The sequence below is a fragment of the Notolepis coatsorum genome (assembly GCF_963971535.1).
Source record: "Notolepis coatsorum genome assembly, chromosome: 3".
NCBI lineage: Eukaryota > Metazoa > Chordata > Actinopteri > Aulopiformes > Paralepididae > Notolepis > Notolepis coatsorum.
In genome coordinates, this window is record NC_140167.1 from 120,960,602 (window position 1) to 120,979,975 (window position 19,374).

The window sequence follows — 19,374 nt, forward strand, 5'->3', positions numbered from 1 at the left end:
TTCTGAAACTTTATTGTAAAAAAATATATATATTTAAAAAAAATATATTTTTTATTTTACTCGTAAAATAAATTGGGTCGCACCTAAATCGGCAGGGTCGGTCGGCAACCGGAACCAAACAATTTTTTTTTGGCCTAATACACAATGCCTTCATGCACTGTTAAAACACGAAATAAAACAAGTGCAACTAGGGCTAAAACCACCCCAAGAAAGATTTTTTTCTAAATTGTCACAGTCCCTGCCTGGCTTCTCTCTCTCTCTCTCTCTCTGTCTCTGTCTCTGTCTCTGTCTCTGTCTCTGTCTCTGTCTCTGTCTCTGTCTCTGTCTCTCTCGCTCTCGCTAGTCAGGTATGGAGTGCAGTTGTGCTGCTGTCAGCGGAGCAGGTGATTGACATCTGTGGGCCAATTATGTCAGTGATATAATCCTGCCGCAGATGTCATGATGCTTTCTGGGCTACATCATCTCCCAGGGGCAGACACAGATGGACCCTGCTAAGGCCCCTCCGTGAAGCAGCTACAGCGCTTCCTGGGCTTCGCAAATTTTTATTGCAGATTCATCTGCAATTATAGCCGCGTCGCCGCCCCCCTCTGTGCTCTCACCTCCACTAACTCCGTGTTCCGTTGGTCTTCTGAGGCAGATGCTGCTTTTCTCGACCTCAAACACTGCTTCGTCTCCGCGCCCATCTTGGTCCAGCCTGATCCTTCGGATATGGGAGCGGGAGCTGTCCTGTCCCAGCGGTCCCATACGGACAATAAGCTCCATCTGTGTGCCTTCCTCTCTCGTCTATCACCAGCGGAGAGGAATTATGACGTCGGCAACAGGGAGCTGTTGGCTGTGAAGCTGGCGCTAGAGGAGTAGCATCACTGGCTGGAGGGAGCGGTTCTCCCCTTTTATCGTTTGGACCGATCACAAAAACCTCTCCTATCGCCAGTCTGCTAAACGTCTCAATTCCCGCCAGGCGTTATTTTTTGGGAGATTCAACTTCTCTCACAAGGGCACTATCGGGCTCTCACAAGGGCACTATCGTGGTCACACTTTGAGATAGCTGAACAAAACTAAAATATAAAGATTTGGTATCTGAATGTCCATTTGGTTGAAGGGAATCTGCCCCTCTTCTGTCATGATGTGGGGAGTGACCTGCACCTTGTTAAACTCTAGCAACGCATTCCAGGAAATTAAAACGTGGTGGAACTTATCGCCCGGGCTCACAAAAGGGGGGGGGGGGTACTGTCACAGTCTCTGCCTGGCTACTCCTTCCCTTTCTCTCTCTCTCTCTCTCTCTCTCTCTCTCTCTCTCTCTCTCTCTCTCTCTCTCTCTCTCTCTCTCTCTCGTTAGTCAGGTGTTGACGTCTGTGGTTTTACGTCAGTGATACATAACCCCGCCGCAGATGTCATGATGCTGCCAGATCGTAACTTCGTATTTCCCAGTTAGTCGTGTTATTCTGTTCTCGTATAGTTATCTAGTCCGTTGTTCTCTGACCGTGCCTAACCCTTTGTTGTCAGATTCAGATTACTTTATTCACCATATTGTATGTACAAATGGAACGTGATTCGACATTACAGTGCATGATTTTTTCACAAATAGGAATAAACATAATAATACATAATAATAAATAAGTGCAAAACGGGACAGAAACAGTGAGACAACAATAAGACAGTAAAGTGCAGTGGTTGGGGACATGGATACAGTGCAGCACAGTTTAAGTCCAGAGGTCCAGCCCTAGCAGCTCGCCATAGAGGGGGGACACCCGACTCGTTTACCAGGCGAGCTGCTGAGGGGAAGAAGCTGAGTCTATGGCGGGACTTTAATGTCTTGGGCAGCCGTAGCCGCCTGCTGTGGGGGAGCATGATGAAGAGGCCGTGACCCGGGTGGGCGGGGTCAGCCATAATCTTCCTCGCCCTCCTCAAGGCCCTGGTGGAATGTAGGGACTCGAGGGAGGGAAGGGGGCAGCCGATCACCCTCTCTGCTGATCGTATCGCCCGCTGCAGCTTGGCCTTGTCCCTGACCGTGGCTGCAGGGAACCAGGTGATGATGGAGAGGGTGAGGATGGACTGGATGATGGCGGTGTAAAACTGGACCATCATAGTCCTCGGCAGCCTGAACTTCCTCAGCTGACGTAGGAAGAACATCCTCTTCCGGGCCTTTTTATTGAGAGCGATGGTGTTCAGCTCCCATTTCAGGTCCCGGGAGAGTGTCATGCCGAGGAAGCGGCAGGACTCCACAGAGACCACCGGGGTGCCTCCCAGAATGATCGGGGTGGCGGGGGCTGCCTTCCGCCTGAAATCCACCACCATCTCCACTGTTTTCTGGGCGTTGAGGTCCAGGTTGTTGCAGCTGCACCAGCTCTGCAGCCTCTCGATCTCCCTCCTGTAGGCAGACTCATCCCCCCTGGATATGAGACCCACCAGGGTGGTATCTACTATCGTCCGCAAACTTCAGGAGTTTGACCGAGGGGTGCAGAGAGACGCAGCTGTTGGTGTACAGGGAGAATAGTAGTGGGAACAGAACGCAGCCCTGTGGGGAGCCAGTACTGATGGACTTGGGATAGGAGATGTTGATTCCCAACTTCACCCGCTGTGACCTGTTGGTCAGGAAGTCCGTAATCCACCTGCAGGTAGAGTAGAGTAGAATTGTCCTCCTTTCCCCACAGTCCTACCTGGCTCTTCACCCTGATCTCTGGCTCTCGATAAACGTGTTCTGACCTCCGCCTGTCTGACAACTCTCCTAGCCTTTTCACGGAATGTATGAGGACCTGTACCCGTTTTGACCCCTGCCTGTCTGACTATCCTGTCCCACGCACTCCCCTGGACTGTATGATAATTCCCCTGTGTAATCGACCTCTACCTGGATACCTGACTACTCCTTTTCTAATTAAATATACCCATGCTGGGTTTTAACAAGACCTGTCTGCCATTTCTCATGATCAGCATATTGGGTTCAATACGCAGAGTCGGTACACTAAATTACATTTGGTTTTTGTTTGGTTCATGCTTTCATGTGCCAGCACTTCACCGCACACAACACACTGAGGTTTTAGTCCCTCTCTTTTGTCTCATGTTTAATCTAGTCGCTATCGTATTCGCGTTTCACCATGTTTACAAATGCTCAAATGAGCGTGTTACTGTCATGACAATTCTGCCAGACAAATTCTACTGCACGCGTGCTGCGTCATGGGAAATGTATCCATCCTGGCCAGTTAGGAGACACTGGTGGAGAAGGAGACCCAGCTCTCAGGTCCACGGAGGACGCCATAGCCCATGTGCTGCACACAGCAGCATCACACCTGGACAAGAGGAAGGGGAACTATGTGAGAATGCTATTCATCGACTACAGCTCGGCATTCAATACCATAGTCTCCTCCAAACTCATAGCCAAGCTCAGGGACCTGGGCTTGAACTATGACCTCTGCCAGTGGGTCTTGGACTTCCTGACGGGCAGACCCCAGGTGGTGAGAGCAGGCAACTGCACCTCCTCATCCATCACCCTCAACATAGGGGCCCCCCAGGGCTGTGTTCTGAGTCCCCTCCTCTACTCCCTGTACACACACGACTGTGTGGCTCAGCGGAGTAGCAACACAATCATCAAATTTGCTGACGACACAGTAGTGGTGGGCCTGATCTCTGCAAGCGACGAGAGGGCCTACCTGGAAGAGGTCAAGGTCCTGGCGGGATGGTGCCAGGAAAACAGCCTCTCCCTGAACGTCAGCAAAACAAAGGAGATGATTGTGGACTTCAGGAGGTCGGGGGTCAAGGACTACAGCCCCCTCAGCATCGACGGGGCACCGGTTGAGAGAGTGAACAGCTTTAAGTACCTCGGAGCCCACATATCCGAGGACTTGACATGGACCACACACATTGACAGTGTTGTGAAGAAGGCACGACAACGCCTCTACTTCCTCAGGCGCCTAAGGAAGTTCCAAGTCAGTCAGAAGATCCTTAAGAACTTCTACTCATGTACAATAGAGAGCATCCTGACTGGCAACATCACCTCCTGGTTTGGGAATAGCACTGCACAAGACCGAAGCAGACTACAAAGAGTGACACGTTCAGCCGAACGCACAATTGGAGGGGGGCTCCCCACCCTCCAGAACATTTACAACAAGCGGTGCAGGGGCAAGGCTAAGAGAATCATTAAGGACTCCAGCCACCCGAACAACTGCCTCTTTGAACTGCTGCGGTCAGGCAAGCGATACCGGAGTCTCAAGGCGAGCACAGAAAGACTCAGAAGAAGCTTCTATCCCCAGGCCATCAGGCTGCTCAACGAACAATGAACACTACACAACAACCATCAAACGCACATAGCACACACATCCACACGCACACACTCACTTTAAACAAACACACTGTAGCACCCACTCCCCACACTTTATATTTATTGATAAAGGATTTGCACTACAACTCGTACACCTTACTGTAAATTGTACCTAAATTGTACCTCATCCCATTTCTGCTTTGCACTATATAGTATTGTATATTAGTACACTGCATAGTATATTGTATATTATATGGTAACTCAGTTACGTCTATTCTGCATCGAACATTGTACATATGTCTATACTGAACATTGTGACCTCATTTTCTACTTCTAATTTACATGCTATACTATGTTATTTGATACTTATCTTTTCTAGCACAGTCTCTGGAGCGTAACAGTAAGAAGCATTTTGTATAAAAGTATTCTGTACTTCTGTATGACAACTATTAAAGAAACTTGAACTCTTGTGGATAGAGGGTGGGGGGTTGGGGACATTGGCTCTCTAGGTGTGAGAACAAGCTATTGTTAGGACAAACAAATACTGTCTGTCTGTCTGTCTCACTGTGTGTGTGTCTGTGTGTGTGTCTCTCTACCCATCATTCACTGGCTGAAAGGCACATCCTTGTTAGGAACCTTACTGTTCTATGTACATTCGAGGCCTTTTATCTCAGCTCTCTGTTGAAGTACAGGCGCAGAGCCCCACTAGAGCATAATGCTGCTAAATGGAGATACCACAGAAATAGGGGTGAAAAAAGGACAGCTTGATACCATCTCTGCCAGGTGGCTGGCTGGAGCAGCAACAAGCCTTTGTCACCTTTGTTGGCAGGCATATCACATGGAACACACTAAGTGTTGTTGTGTACTCTGTCTGTCTGCAATCTGCATCAGTTTTCCCTCATTTAAAGCACTTTGGGTCAGTCTTGCCATTTGTTTTCTTTTTTTTTATCCACTTTTTCTCCCCATTTTCTATTTTTCTCCCATCCCAATTTCGTGTCCAATTCTTCCCTCCCCTGTTTTGAACGTTGCAGTAGACTATGCCTCTCACAGGTCGGTTGTAGTGAGGACAAAAGCCTTGCATCACGTGTCCCCTCCGGTACACGAGGAGGCAGCCTGTCGCATCTTTTCACCGCAGCAGCTCGAGCTCTCAGTAGCGAGGAGTAGCGCGTTGGAGGCTCACGCTGCCCCCGTCACTTCCTGCTTCCGTCGCACCGGCGTCACCAAACCGACCTGTAGGAGTCGCTGTCCACAACGTCAAATCCCCACCCACCGGCTTTCCCACCCTCTAACACTTGCCAATTGTTAGTATGAACGACCGGCCAGCCGGTAGCAACGCCGAGAGCTGGGTTAGAGGCGAGCGCCTTGCCCACTGCGCCAATCAGCCGCCCTTGCCATTTCTTTTTTCAAGTGTTGTATACATAAAGTTGACTTGATTGGAATAGAAGCTCTATTTTGCCAGGTCATTTGTTGGGTGTTTGAGTGTGCATGAGAAAACAGTTAGTCTATGCTAGACCCCCAGCTAAGACATTCACACACAGAAAGGAGACTAAAGCCACGTAATGATCAAAACAAAGAACAGTGTGTCATCCATAAGGAAAACTATGTATGGGAAATGTAGTTACCATTCACAAAGTATGCTGTCCACTGTTGGTAGTATTGTTTTTGGTGAATAAAATAAACAAAGATTCAATATACAAAGGAAGATTGTTACCCATTCCAAGTTGTGCCAATGAGATGAAAATGGTATAGTTCCTTTCCCCCCCAAGTGGGGGGGGGGCGGGGCTCTCACAAGGGCACTATCATGGTCACACTTTGAGATAGCTGAACAAAACTAAAATATAAAGATTCGGTATCGGAATGTCTATTTGGTTGAAGGGAATCTGCCCCTCTTCTGTCATGAGGTGGGGAGTGACCTGCATCTTGTTAAACGTGGTGGAATCATCTCTTTTTTTTTTTACGAAAAGTCTCCTTCCTACAACTGTCTCATATCTTTCTCTTGGTCTTCTTATCTATCCCTCTCTAGGATAAGGATGCTAAGATAGCTTTCCTTCAGAAGGCCGTAGACGTGGTGATGCTTGTGAGCGGCGAGCCTCTAGGAGTCAAGCCCGCGCGCATCGTAGCCGGTCACGAGCCTGAGAGGACCAACGAGCTGCTGCAGGCCATCGCCAAGTGCTGCCTCAACAAGGTCCGCCTGCCGGGAAGCACACATACACAACTAATTTCTGAACGTGTTAATGTATAGTTGATAAGTACTTGGTGTTTTTGAGTAGTTAGTTCATGGGTACTGTTACGCACACCTGTGGAAGGGCGCAACATAATGCAGCGACACAAAACCAGGAAACCGATAATAATGTTTTATTTACATAAAAGGAAACACAGCGATCAAGGAGGACTCTTAGTGGCACCCAATGAAATACAAAAAGGAAATGAACACCCACCCCCCTTGACAGGCGCTAAGCACCCAAAAGTACAATGGGTGGTGCTCACTCTAAACTAGGGTTTTAACAACAGGTAACCTATGTGATGCAAGATGTAGAACCCAGGGTATCTTCCTGTCCTCACTTGTCCCTGTGTGCAAAAACAAATGTAAATACACAGGAATAAAATCATAGTAGGCTGGGTGAAGTGACAGACAAACAAATATACAAAGGTTAGACTCAAACAGAAATGTGCAATAACAAGTGACACAAAAGATTAGTTTCAACAATACAAGAGGGCAAAGAATCAGAGCTTTGTCAGCAGCTCTACACACAACATACCCAAAAGTCACAGACAGAACTGAACACAAAAGGGACTACATAAAGGGTGTGGGAGTGCATGATTGCAGAGTGGGACCAGGTGGTGAAGGTGAGGACTGAAGTGCTGATTGGGACCATTTACATTTAGTCATTTAACTGACGCTTTTATCCAAAGCGACTTACAAGATCTGTACGACAAGACAGCAAGAAGGGTACAACTCTATCAGCTTGAGTAACAATGTTTATCAAAGTGTTGCGTGTTACAGTGTAGGTTAGTTTATTAGGACAAGTGCATGACAGTAAGGTTATTCAGGGATATATATATTAGAGGTGGGCATAGATTATTTTTTTTAATCTAGATTAATCTATCTGCAATCCTGGATTTAATCTAGATTAATCTAGATTCAAATGGCTCAAAAAAAAAAGAAAAACCTGCCGAAGGCATTCAAAATATGTGTGTTCTACCCAAATAATGACCAGAAGTAAGTCCTTACTTTTTCTTTCCTCCTTATGTTTCTCAGGCCAGGTGGCCCATTACACCATGAGCCCATCTCCCGTTTCCAAAATGCATTACAGACTGTTTGAAAAAGCTGTTTTGCTATGATAATTGGTAATGAAATATCAAAATAATGTTCAATAAGATGTACTTGTGTTTAATAAGTTGTTTTATTCAGAAGTTAACACAAATAAATAATATTACCAGTACAGTACAGTATCTAGCACACTCTCAGGAGCAAAACAGAAAGAATCATTTCAAACTTGAACTATGTGACATAGCTTGAATCAACTGCTCCAGTGGAGTTGCTCAGTGGCCAATGGTGTCAACTGTGGTTGTACTGGGCAGCTCCCAGGTGTGAATGGAACTGTGTGAATGTGAAGCAGGGCGTTCCTGAAAAAGAGCATCTGTGCTCAGCGAACCTACCCTGGGTAAATAATTTGATTTTAATTTTTTTAAGATTAATGCGTTAATTATCGCACGATACTAGTATAGCGTTAACGCAGCACGTTAACGCCGTTAATGGCCCAGCTCTAATATATATATATATATATTTTGCGTTGCAGTAGTCGAGGCGGGAGATGACTGTTGATTGGACGAGTAGTTGTTGGGTGGCTTCTTTTGTCAGGAAGGGGCGTATCCTTCTGACGTTGCTCAGGAGGAATCTGCAGGTTCTGGTTGTCGCTGCGATGTGAGCAGAGAAGTTCAACTGGTCGTCGAGGACAACACCAAGGTTCTTGGCAGTCGGGGACGCGGTCACAGCTGCATTCTCGACTGTGATGGAGAGGTCGGTCAGGGGAGAGGATTTGGCCGGCAGGTGGAGCAATTCTGTTTTGCTTAGGTTCAGTTTGAGGTGGTTGGTCGTCATCCAGGCGGAGATGTCGGACAGACAGGCCGAGATCCGCTCAGAGACGTGGATATCTGAGGGAGGGAACGAGAGGAAGAGTTGAGTATCATCGGCATAACAATGATATGAGAAGCCATGAGACGTGATAATGTTACCCAGTGATTTAGTGTAGAGCAGACCTGGGCAATTACGGCCCACGGGCCACTTCCGGCCCGCGATACATTTTTACAATGGGAGATAATGAATATTGAGCAGAATTAAGTTCAAGTTATCATTGGTTCGGCCCTCCAACACAGTTCAGGTTTCTCATGTGGCCCCTTGTAAAAGTGAATTGCCCACCCCTGGTGTAGAGGGAGAAGAAGGGGTCCTAGGACCGAGCCCTGGGGGACACCCGTCCGCAGGGGGCTGGTGGCCGACAGAGTCCCTCTCCATGACACTTGGTAGGAGCGGTCGTTGAGGTATGATGTCAGCCATGTCAGCGCAGATCCAGCCACTCCCATTCCTGCGAGGGCCGCGAGGAGGATCTGATGGTTGACTGTGTCGAAGGCTGCAGATAGATCTAGGAGAATCAGGACAGAGGAGAGGCCTTTCGCTTTTGCTAAGTGAAGTGCCTCTGTGACCGCAATGAGGGCCGTTTCTGTGGAGTGGCCAGTCCGGAAGCCAGACTGATTGGGGTCTAGGAGGTCATTCTGTAAGAGATAAGCAGTAAGTTGGTTGGATACAGCACGTTCAAGTGTTTTAGAAAGGAAGGAGAGAAGAGAGACAGGACGATAGTTGCCTATGACGGTGGGGTTCAGGGTTTTTTTTGTATGAGGGGCGTGACTCTGGCTTGTTTTAGGGAGGTGGGGACCACCCCCGAGTTGAGTGAGGAGTTGATGGTTGCAGTTAGGAATGGGAGGATGTCCGGTGCTATGGTCTGGAGGAGTGGGGAGGGTAGCTGGTCCAGCTGGTATGTAGTCGGACGGTTCGACGTTACCAGTGTCAGGGTCTCGGCTTCTGTAATGGGAGAGAAACATGACAGAGTGAAGGATGAGGTTCTCGATTCAGTGTTTGGAATGGGTGGGGGTTAAGAGAAGGAGCTGCGGATGTAGGAATTGTCCATTGGTTCCCCCAGTCCATGTGACCATTCCTAGCACTTCCATTGGCTATATTGACATACATACAGTAGATAATAAATAGATAGATATAGCGGAGGATTAGATGCAGTCCAGAGGAAACAACCAATCTAGATATGTCACGATTCAATGCTTTACTTCTGCGCATTGGGCGACGGAGAGATACAATGTCAATGTTGAGATCACAATCTCCGGATTCTGAAACTAAATATGGCGAGTCCTTATCACAAACTATATATATACTAATTACAACAAGACATTCATTAATTGCATTGTACTGTTCACGTGTGGTGCCGACATCCTCAACTATCCGCAACATCAGAGAGCATCAGGTGCAGACCTCTTCTGTCGCGAGTCTATTAACTAAATTTAGAATGCAATTTGGCTTTTAACTGAAGCCGGGCGCAAAACATTAAATATCTTTGCAACAGTTTGTGATAATGCCTCGCCTTATTTTGTTTCGGAATCGCGATATTGTGATCTCAACTCAACATTGACATTGTATGATATCTCTCGAGAAATAAGCGGACGAAAAAAACGTCACTCGCCACTTAAATCAATCAAAAGCGTGTATTTAACAACCTCAAAAACGTTCGAAACACGGTTTATATTAACTTAATAAATAAACAAAAACTAAAAATCTACTTATGTAAACGAAAAATCTACTTATGTAAACGAAAATGTCCAGTATAACTAAATAACAGATACATCCCTATTACACGCAAGCAGCATCTGATGGCCGGATCTGTCGGCACTGGAGTATACAGTAGCTGTTACATCTAGACATTTATGAATGATATACAAATATACAGTACTGCTTAAGAGGCAGAGATCAATAAGAGAATATATATACATTCGAGGGGGAAGAAACGACATGCTATTTCTGTCTATTTCAGCACCAGGCGATGTCCATCTTATTACCTCCGTGCGCTTCAACTATTGCCTATTGCCATAGATAGAACAACAGTCTGAGCATGCGTAGTGAGCTGTGGCGTCATCTAGACTATGCGTTTACGTGGCTACACGGATCCACTGAGCGGATATTTAGGAAAATCTTCACTTTAAAATGCGTTTAAGAAAATCTCTGTATATGTTTCTGAAAACACCCTTTACGTGTGGATGAAAGGCCCAATCGTGGAATAAAATGTGCGTTTGGCAAAAGATCCAGATACGTGGGGACATGGCCTGAGAACAAGATATGTAGAAACGGGGGAGACAAAAGACAACAAGACATGCCTACATACATACAGGGGTGTAAAAAGTACCCAGAAATTATACTTAAGTGAAAGTATGGGTACCGTCTCAAAATCTGACTCAAGTAAAAGTCAAAGTATCTGGCTAAAAACACACTTGAGTAAAAGTAAAAAAGTCCTACTTTTAAATGTACTTAAGTACTAAAAAGTAAAAGTAAATTTTTTTTTGAAAGGGATAGACCAGGGGTCTCAAATTCATTCCATCGTGGGCCAAGTTTTCATTTTAACTATACATTGCACCAGGTGAGTTAGTTGAAGAGGTGAGCCAATTAGTGAAATCATCAGCTGGTGTTTAGGCAAGGCTGGAATGAAACCAAGCATACACTCTGCCCACAATGGAATGTGTTCTGCGATAGACAATGCTGAAGACAGACAGAAGACAGAATACTGGAGTACCCTGAATAATATCACAATATTAACCACAGCATAATGCGGATCTGACTGTCTATTCTTCTGATAGCAGGTGTTTAATCAAAGATCCCTGCTTTCTAGTGTTGCACAAGGACCAATCAGCATGGGTATGGGCGGGTTCATTTTCCATTGATGGGGATTTGATTGGCTGTTTACCTGCGGTCGCAGGATTAATAACGTTAACGTTAGTTCGGCCAGATAAACAATTAAAATATACTAATTAAATGGTTGGACCTGTGAGATTTGTACTTTGTACTTTGTAGGTCTGCATTTTAAATGTAAGGAGTAAAAAGTATGTATTTTTTCTCTGAAATGTAATGGAGTAAAAGTACAAAGTATACAAACCTAATAATACTTGAGTAAAGTATAAATCCCCCAAAACAGTACTTAAGTATTGTAACGAAGTACAATTACTCAAGTACTTTACACCCCTGCATACATAACATACATAAACCCCATACATAACTACATACGTAACAGGTACTAGGAGGTCGAGGACAGACAATATTGGACTTTTATTTTCAATCTCCCGTCAGAAGTCATTCCTTTGTCACAGTGCAGTTATGATTCCGCATGAATACACCTTTGTTGTGTTATTTTGCACATCGGTGACACTCTTGGGAAGACTGATGTCTGCCATGTTTTAATTGAACCCTGGGGACCCCGGGTAAATGGCGGCGGTTACGGGGGGAAATGGTCCTGGAAGAGGTTCAGCAAATATGGTGGTAACCAGGGGCCAGAAGGCCACATTATAGAATACAATTCTAACTTTACTAACCTTCTCAAAAGTCAAAGAGGAGAAAAAGTAATCAAGATTATATGAAGAATCCAATCCTAAATCCTCATACGGTATCTTATAATTTATTTTAAATGTGCAATATAAATACAGCATGATTGATTGATTTAAATTGCTTTTGGAAGGGCTTACCTTGAATGGAACTTCTGGCCAATTGGATGACGGGCAGGGCCTATGCTGTTTCACATGCTTCAGTATTAGTAGCTCCAAAAGTATTTGGACAGCAATGACTAAGGTTAAATATTGACTGTCAGCTTTACTTTGAGGATATTCTTTCCCCATCCATATAGGATGAAGAGTTAAAGGGTAAATGAGGAATTCTGGACCCCCTAGCCCTATTTCCTTCTTCAAGTTTAAGTTTCTTTATTAGTTGTCGTAAAAAAATACAGAATACTTTTTTTTGTATCTACTTTTTCTCCCATTTTCTATTTTTCTCCCATCCCAATTTCGTATCATCCAATTCAACCCTCCCCTGTCTCGAACGCTGTTTCTTGCCTCCCACAAGCCGGCTGCAATGTGGACTAAGTCATACATAGCACGAGTCCCCTCCGATACTCGAGGTAACAGCAGTCGCATTTTTTCACCTGCGCGGCGCGATCTTTCAGCGTCAGGGGTCTGCGCTTTGGAGGGGCGCCGCCCCCATCGCTTCCTGATTCTACTGCGCAGGCGCACCAACCGACCTGTAGGAGTCACTGTCCACAACGCCCGATCCCACCCATCAGTTTCCCACCCCCTAATACTGCCAATGTGTATTAGTACGGACAACCAACTAAACTGAAAGCAATGTGGAGCGCTGGGCTCGAACAGGCCAACCCAGCGTCTCCAGTATTCGTGGTGAGCGCCTTGCCCACCACCACGTAGCCGCCCATAATACAGAATACTTTTATATGAAATGCTTGTTCCTGTTCTGCTCCTGGGAGTGTGCTAGATAAAAATAAAATAGATAAATAAAAAATAGAAGTAAAAAGTATGTAACAAGTGTAAACAAAAGTGTTCAAAACAAAAGTGTTCAATATACATAATATACCATAAACAATACAGAGTAGGAAAACAATTTTTAACTGAGTTACAATACAATATAAAGTACAATGCAGAATGGGATGAGGTACAACTTAGGGTAAGGTGCAATGAGGTATGAGTTGTAGTGCAAATCTTTTTACCAATAAATATAAATATAAAGTGTGTTAAAGTGTCTAAAGTGGGTGCTACAGTGAGTTGTTTATTTAAAGTGAGTGTGACACACTCACTTTAAATAAACAACTCACTGTAGCACCCACGTTAGTGTGGATGTGTGTGCTGTGAGTGTATTTGATGGTTTGTTACATAGTGTTATTGTCGTTGAGCATCCTGATGGCCTGGGGATAGAAGCTCCTTCTGAGTCTCTCTGTGCTTGCCATTTGATTATTCTTACCAATGATGTTGATAGGTAGAGTCCTTTCTCAGCACATTCCATGCTGTTTTGCATACTGGAATAATGTGCAGTTCTGGCTAGTTTGCCACAAAGATAATGTAAACAATTTCAAATCAGAGGGCACACTCCAAGCTGCACTTGAATGTACAGACTGGGGTGTGTTCCGTGATAACACAGATAACATCAATGACTACACAGAGACAGTGCTGGACTTTGTTCGTACTTTGGTGGAAGAAACAATCCCCACTACCACAATTAGAGTTTACCCAAACCAAAAACCCTGGGTAGACAAATCCGTCCGTGAAGCTCTGAAAGCGCGCACCTCAGCATACAACGGCGTGCTTGTGGCAGGCAACATTAATGACCACAAGGTGGCGAGATACGTCAGGAGAGTAGTAATAGAAGCAAAGAGGCGCTACAGGAATTAAATTGAACTTCAGTTTGAACAGGCTGACTCTAGAGCTATGTGGCAGGGCCTCAGAACGATGACAGATTACAAAGGCACCTCCCTCAAACTGAACAGTGACATCTCCTTAGCAAATGATCTCAATACCTTCTATGCGAGGTTTGAGGCTGGGAATAACAACACCAGCCTACAAGCCACTGCAATGGAGGGGGGGGGGGGTCTGCTGATGGAGACTCAGTGTTCAGAGTAACAGAACATGAGGTGAGGAGGACCTTTAAGAAAGTGAATATCAGGAAGGCAGCAGGACCGGACGGCATCCCCGGCCGCGTCCTAAAAGTCTGTGCCGACCAACTGGCCCCGGTATTCACTGACATATTTAACCTGTCCTTGGAACAGGCTGTCATCCCCACCTGTCTGAAGAAGTCCACTATTATCCCTGTACCCAAAAAATCCAAGCCTGCTTGCCTCAACGACTACCGCCCTGTAGCTCTCACCTCCATAGCCATGAAGTGCTTTGAGAAGCTAGTAAAGGGCTACATCTGCTCCTCCCTCCCCATCAACCTGGACCCCCTGCAATTTGCATACCGCCCCAACAGGTCCACGGAGGACGCCATAGCCCATGTGCTGCACACAGCAGCATCACACCTGGACAAGAGGCAGGGGAACTATGTGAGAATGCTGTTCATCGACTACAGCTCAGCATTCAATACCATCGTCCCCTCCAAACTCATAGCCAAGCTCAGGGACCTGGGCTTGAACTATGACCTCTGCCAGTGGGTCTTGGACTTCCTGACGGGCAGACCCCAGGTGGTGAGAGCAGGCAACTGCACCTCCTCATCCATTACTCAACATAGGGGCCCCCCAGGGCTGTGTTCTGAGTCCCCTCCTCTACTCCCTGTACACACATGACTGTGTGGCACAGCGGAACAACAACACAATCATCAAATTTGCTGACGACACAGTAGTGGTGGGCCTGATCTCTGCAAACGACGAGAGGGCCTACCTGGAAGAGGTCAAGGTCCTAGCGGGATGGTGTCAAGAGAACAGCCTCTCCCTGAACGTCAGCAAAACAAAGGAGATGATTGTGGACTTTAGGAGGTCGTGGGTCAGGGACTACAGCCCCCTCAGCATCCACGGGGCACCGGTTGAGAGAGTGAACAGTTTTAAGTACCTCGGAGTCCACATATCCGAGGACTTGACATGGACCACACACATTGACAGTGTTGTGAAGAAGGCACGACAACGCCTCTACTTCCTCAGGCGCCTAAGGAAGTTCCAAGTCAGTCAGAAGATCCTTAAGAACTTCTACTCATGTACAATAGAGAGCATCCTGACTGGCAATATTACCTCCTGGTTTGGGAATATCACCGCACAAGACCGTAGCAGACTACAGAGAGTGGCCCGTTCAGCCGAACGCACAATTGGAGGGGGGCTTCCCACTCTCCAGAACATTTACAACAAGCGGTGCATGGGTAAGGCTAAGAGAATTATCAAAGACTCCAGCCACCCAAACAACTGCCTCTTTGAACTGCTGCGGTCAGGCAAGCGATACCGGAGTCTCATGGCAAGCACTGAAAGACTCAGAAGAAGCTTCTATCCCCAGGCCATCATGTGTGCGTTATTGCTCAACGAACAATAACACACATCCACACGCACACACTCGCTTTAAACAAACAACTCACTGCAGCACCCACTTACACACTTTAGAACACCTAAACACACTTTATATTTATTGGTAAAGAATTTGCACTACAACCCATACCTCATTACACCTTACTGTAAATTGTACCTAAATTGTACCTCATCCCATTTCTGCTTTGCACTATATAGTAAGGCTGTCCCCGAACCCTGTTTTTAGGGTTCGAACGTTCGCCACGGTTTTTTTCGAACGGATGTTCGAACGTTTTAATTTTTTTATTAATTAATTGTATTATTATAGATTTTACGGGGGGCGGCATAGCCCCTTACGTGACTGCGTCCTGGCTTGCAGATCGCAGTCACGTAAGGGGCTAGGGGCGGCATTGCATAGTCTTATCGGTGAAAAAAATCTCGTTTACAGTGGTGGCTGTTCATGTAAACATGTAAACAAAGCACTCGGTAGAAAATAAAGGGAAAAGACAGCAGTCAAACATACCGGTAATATCATATAACGCACTCACTTTTAGTTGAGTATGCCAATACACTGCGGTCAAGTGAGCCGTCTTTCACTTTTGCGTGGTCAAACCAGCCGCTCCAGCCACTTCACCCAGGCGGTGCGCAATGTTTACTCCACGTTTTATCTCCAGTTCTTTTGTTTCCAAGACATATCCCAGTAGTTCCCACTCGTTTGAAATCGTACTTCAGAGTTAGGTTGTTGCAAACAGTGGATATTTTGGCCAGAGCCGCACGGCTCTGAGCACTGCTATGTTGTGTGTAACCCGCTATACCGTCCCCACCTCCCAAGTCGCGTTGCGTGTGCACCAAACGTTCCACCCAAAAACGAAAAAAAAAAAAATTGCGAACGTTCGAACATTAATTAAAGTCCGAATGCCAGGGTAACGAACGAACGTGTGCATGAGTAGAAGTTCTTGAGGATCTTCTGACTCACGTTGAACTTCCTTAAGCGCCTAAGGAAGTAGAGACGTTGTCGTGCCTTCTTGATAGCACTGTCAATGTTATCAAGTAAATATCTGTTACAAGCTTCGGTCTTAAGTAGAAAAATGCTATTTTTAATGTAGATTAATCTAGATTAATTACAGAAAATTTTGAGATTAATTAGTTAATTCTTTTTAATCTTGACAGCACTAGTTTTATTGTTTGTTTTTTCGTTTTGTCCAATATTCTGAACATGAACACCAATCAAGAACAACAGCTCTTTTGTTTTATATAGTCACCCCATTACAGGTTGCTAAAAGTACTTGGACAGATTAATATCCATTCACGTAGTTTTTTTGATGTAAACATTCTTATTGATTTCAGATATCGACCCACCTCCCCTCGGCTCTGAAATGTTTTTCCAATCATGAAATGACCAAAGTGATGTAACAGTTGTTCTGTGCCCAACCCACAGCTGTCCAGTGAGGAGGCGGTGAAGCGTGTGCTGGTGGGAGACAAGCTGGACCTCAAGACGAAGGCCAACAAGGAGAACAGAGAGGTGAGAGACCTGGGCCCAACTTCATTAGTTCCTGCTGAGACCTGGTCCTTGACCAGCCACCTGGTGCCTTTGGGCATCTTGCTCTTTGTGCCCTGATCGGCGATACTGATTCAAGATTAGCTCTGATGACTCTGGAATAGGGCTGGACGATAGGGCTAATATATCACATCACAATATCTTTCTTAGTTTTTATGGTATAGTTTTCCAGTACACATTATTACAATGTGATCTGACAACATTTCCATGTCTTTATATTGTCAACCATTGTCATGTCATGGTGCTGTTTCATTCAGAATTTTCTATTTACCTTTTTAATGAAAAAAAATATCGTTTTTATTTTATTTACTAAAACATATTCAGTGTGTGTATGTGTGCACTGGCTCAGGAGGTAGAGCGGTCATCTGGAAGTTTCCGGTTCGATTCCGGCTCCTCCTAGCTTCATGTTGAAGTGTCCTTGGGCAGGGCGCTGAACCCCTGCTCCTGACAGCTGCTTGACTCCTTGCATGGCTGCCTTTGCAGTCGATGTGTGAGTGAATGGGTGATGGGATAAGTTGTAAAGCGCTTTCAGACTGCGCTATATAATATAAAATGTTCTACATAAATGCAGTCCATTTACCATATATCATGGACAACATTGTCCCATGGATCCATGGGTCTATGATGGTATACCTTCATATTCGGTATACCTTCCAGCCCTACTCTGAATGGCAGCTTCATCTCTTGGCAGAAATGTTTGTGACTGTGTGTGCATATTAGAGGTTGTTACTGTATGTCTCTACTAGGCTAATGGCATTTCTATTTGGCAGTCTTGCACATGTTAACATGTCATAAACCTGCTGGTGGTGTGGTCAGAATTGCAGGTCTTTGCTCAACAAGTTGTTTGCTTTGAAGGTATTTTGAATATTATCATTTGAGTGATTATCATAAGGTCAACAACAGCACTGGTTTTAATTAATACGAGACCAAATATACAGTAGTGACGTTACAGTATGTATTAAAAGCCTCATTTGAATACCTCAATTGGATACTGGAATGGCTAAAAATGACATTCGGTACAGCCCTTTATGTATGTTTAATTCAATTGTTTAATTAAAATAAAGTCAAAGTCAAGCTTGCAAAGTGTGCGTGTCTTGTCTCCAGGAGAGGAAGGAGATCACTGAACGGCGCGGCAGCCAGGACCAGAAAGACCCAGACCAGCCCAAAGAGCAGGAGAGCCGGCGAGGAGAGAAGGAGCGACACCGCGGCAGCCAGGACCAGAAAGACCCAGACCAGCCCAAAGAGCAGGAGAGCCGGCGAGGAGAGAAGGAGCGGCACCGCGGCAGCCAGGACCAGAAAGACCCAGACCAGCCCAAAGAGCAGGAGAGCCGGCGAGGAGAGAAGGAGCGACACCGCGGCAGCCAGGACCAGAAAGAACCAGACCAGCCCAAAGAGCAGGAGAGCCGGCGAGGAGAGAAGGTGCGACACCGCGGCGAAGGCGACCGGCCTGACAAGCACCACCGCAGCGAACGGGACCGCACCAAAGACCGCGATAAGGACAAGAGCCGCGACCGAGAGAGGGACAAAGACAAGGGACGAGGGAAAGACGGGGACAGAGAGAAGGATAAAGACAGGGAGAGGACGAAAGATAGGGATTCTCACAGAGACAAGGAAAAGGACAGGGAGAAGCGACGGGACAGGGACAAAGAGCAGGACAGGGACAGAGAGCGGGACAAGGACAGAGAGAGACACAAGGAGGGTGAGGAGAGGACCAAAGTCCAGGAGAGAGGCGATAAAAAGGTACAGAGCCATTCATCTCCCACACATAGCTATAGTGTCGGACATGAATGCATTTCTAAGTGTTTGTATTCATGTGTTCTTAGGCCAGAGGCTCAGAGGAACTGCGGCCGAAGTCCCACCCGGAAGAGCCAAACAAATCAACCAAACCTGTGCCAGCAGTAAGTCCCTCGCCTCCTTGCCTGCACCCTTAGGACAGGAATACACAGGCAACTATGGGCAACGTTGTCCAAAGAGTTGTCTCAGCACTGTTGTTTTGACCATGTAACAGCATCTTGTTGTCAAGAAATACAGTATGTGTTTTTTAGATCACTATGAAGCATCACTTGTAAGTCATTTCAGTTTCCTCACTACCTTTTAAATGTAAAGCTTCTGAAGGATTTAATGGAATCCCTTTTATTTAATCTAAGTCCCCAGTTTTATTTATCTTGATGATTTATTTGAGCTTTTCTTTTTACATTTTGAGTGTAATCTTATTCCAACTAAACCAAATAATAGTTGCCTAAATGTTGGTATCAGGCAAAAAAATGCTTTAGAAATGTGTAACAAGTATTTAAAAGGCTTGAGTTTTATCAAGCTTACCAATTTGAACCTTGGCCAAAAATCTGTAGCATTGATTTTACACGTGCATAGAAGCCTGTCATGCATGTCTCGCTCTCTTACCCACAATTTCTAAGGCTGAAGATGAAACATTTGAGGTACATGTCTATAAACACACCTGCTAGCCTAGCCTGCTTTATGCT

The 19,374-nt window shown here is 45.7% G+C and overlaps 1 protein-coding gene across 4 annotated transcripts in view; it reads left to right on the top strand.

The window, feature by feature from the left end:
• The window catches only part of traf3ip1 (TNF receptor-associated factor 3 interacting protein 1), an 88,057-nt gene that overhangs the window by 43,792 nt on the left and 24,891 nt on the right, over window positions 1–19,374 (top strand). For 3 of the 4 annotated variants that reach the window (XM_084309969.1, XM_084309971.1, XM_084309972.1), the window contains exons 3-6: window positions 6,276–6,437; window positions 16,775–16,858; window positions 17,999–18,634; window positions 18,718–18,792. In XM_084309969.1, coding sequence (XP_084166095.1) covers window positions 6,276–6,437; window positions 16,775–16,858; window positions 17,999–18,634; window positions 18,718–18,792 — 957 coding nt within the window. The remainder of the gene's footprint in view (window positions 1–6,275; window positions 6,438–16,774; window positions 16,859–17,998; window positions 18,635–18,717; window positions 18,793–19,374) is intronic. The other variant, XM_084309970.1, reaches the window with a different exon arrangement.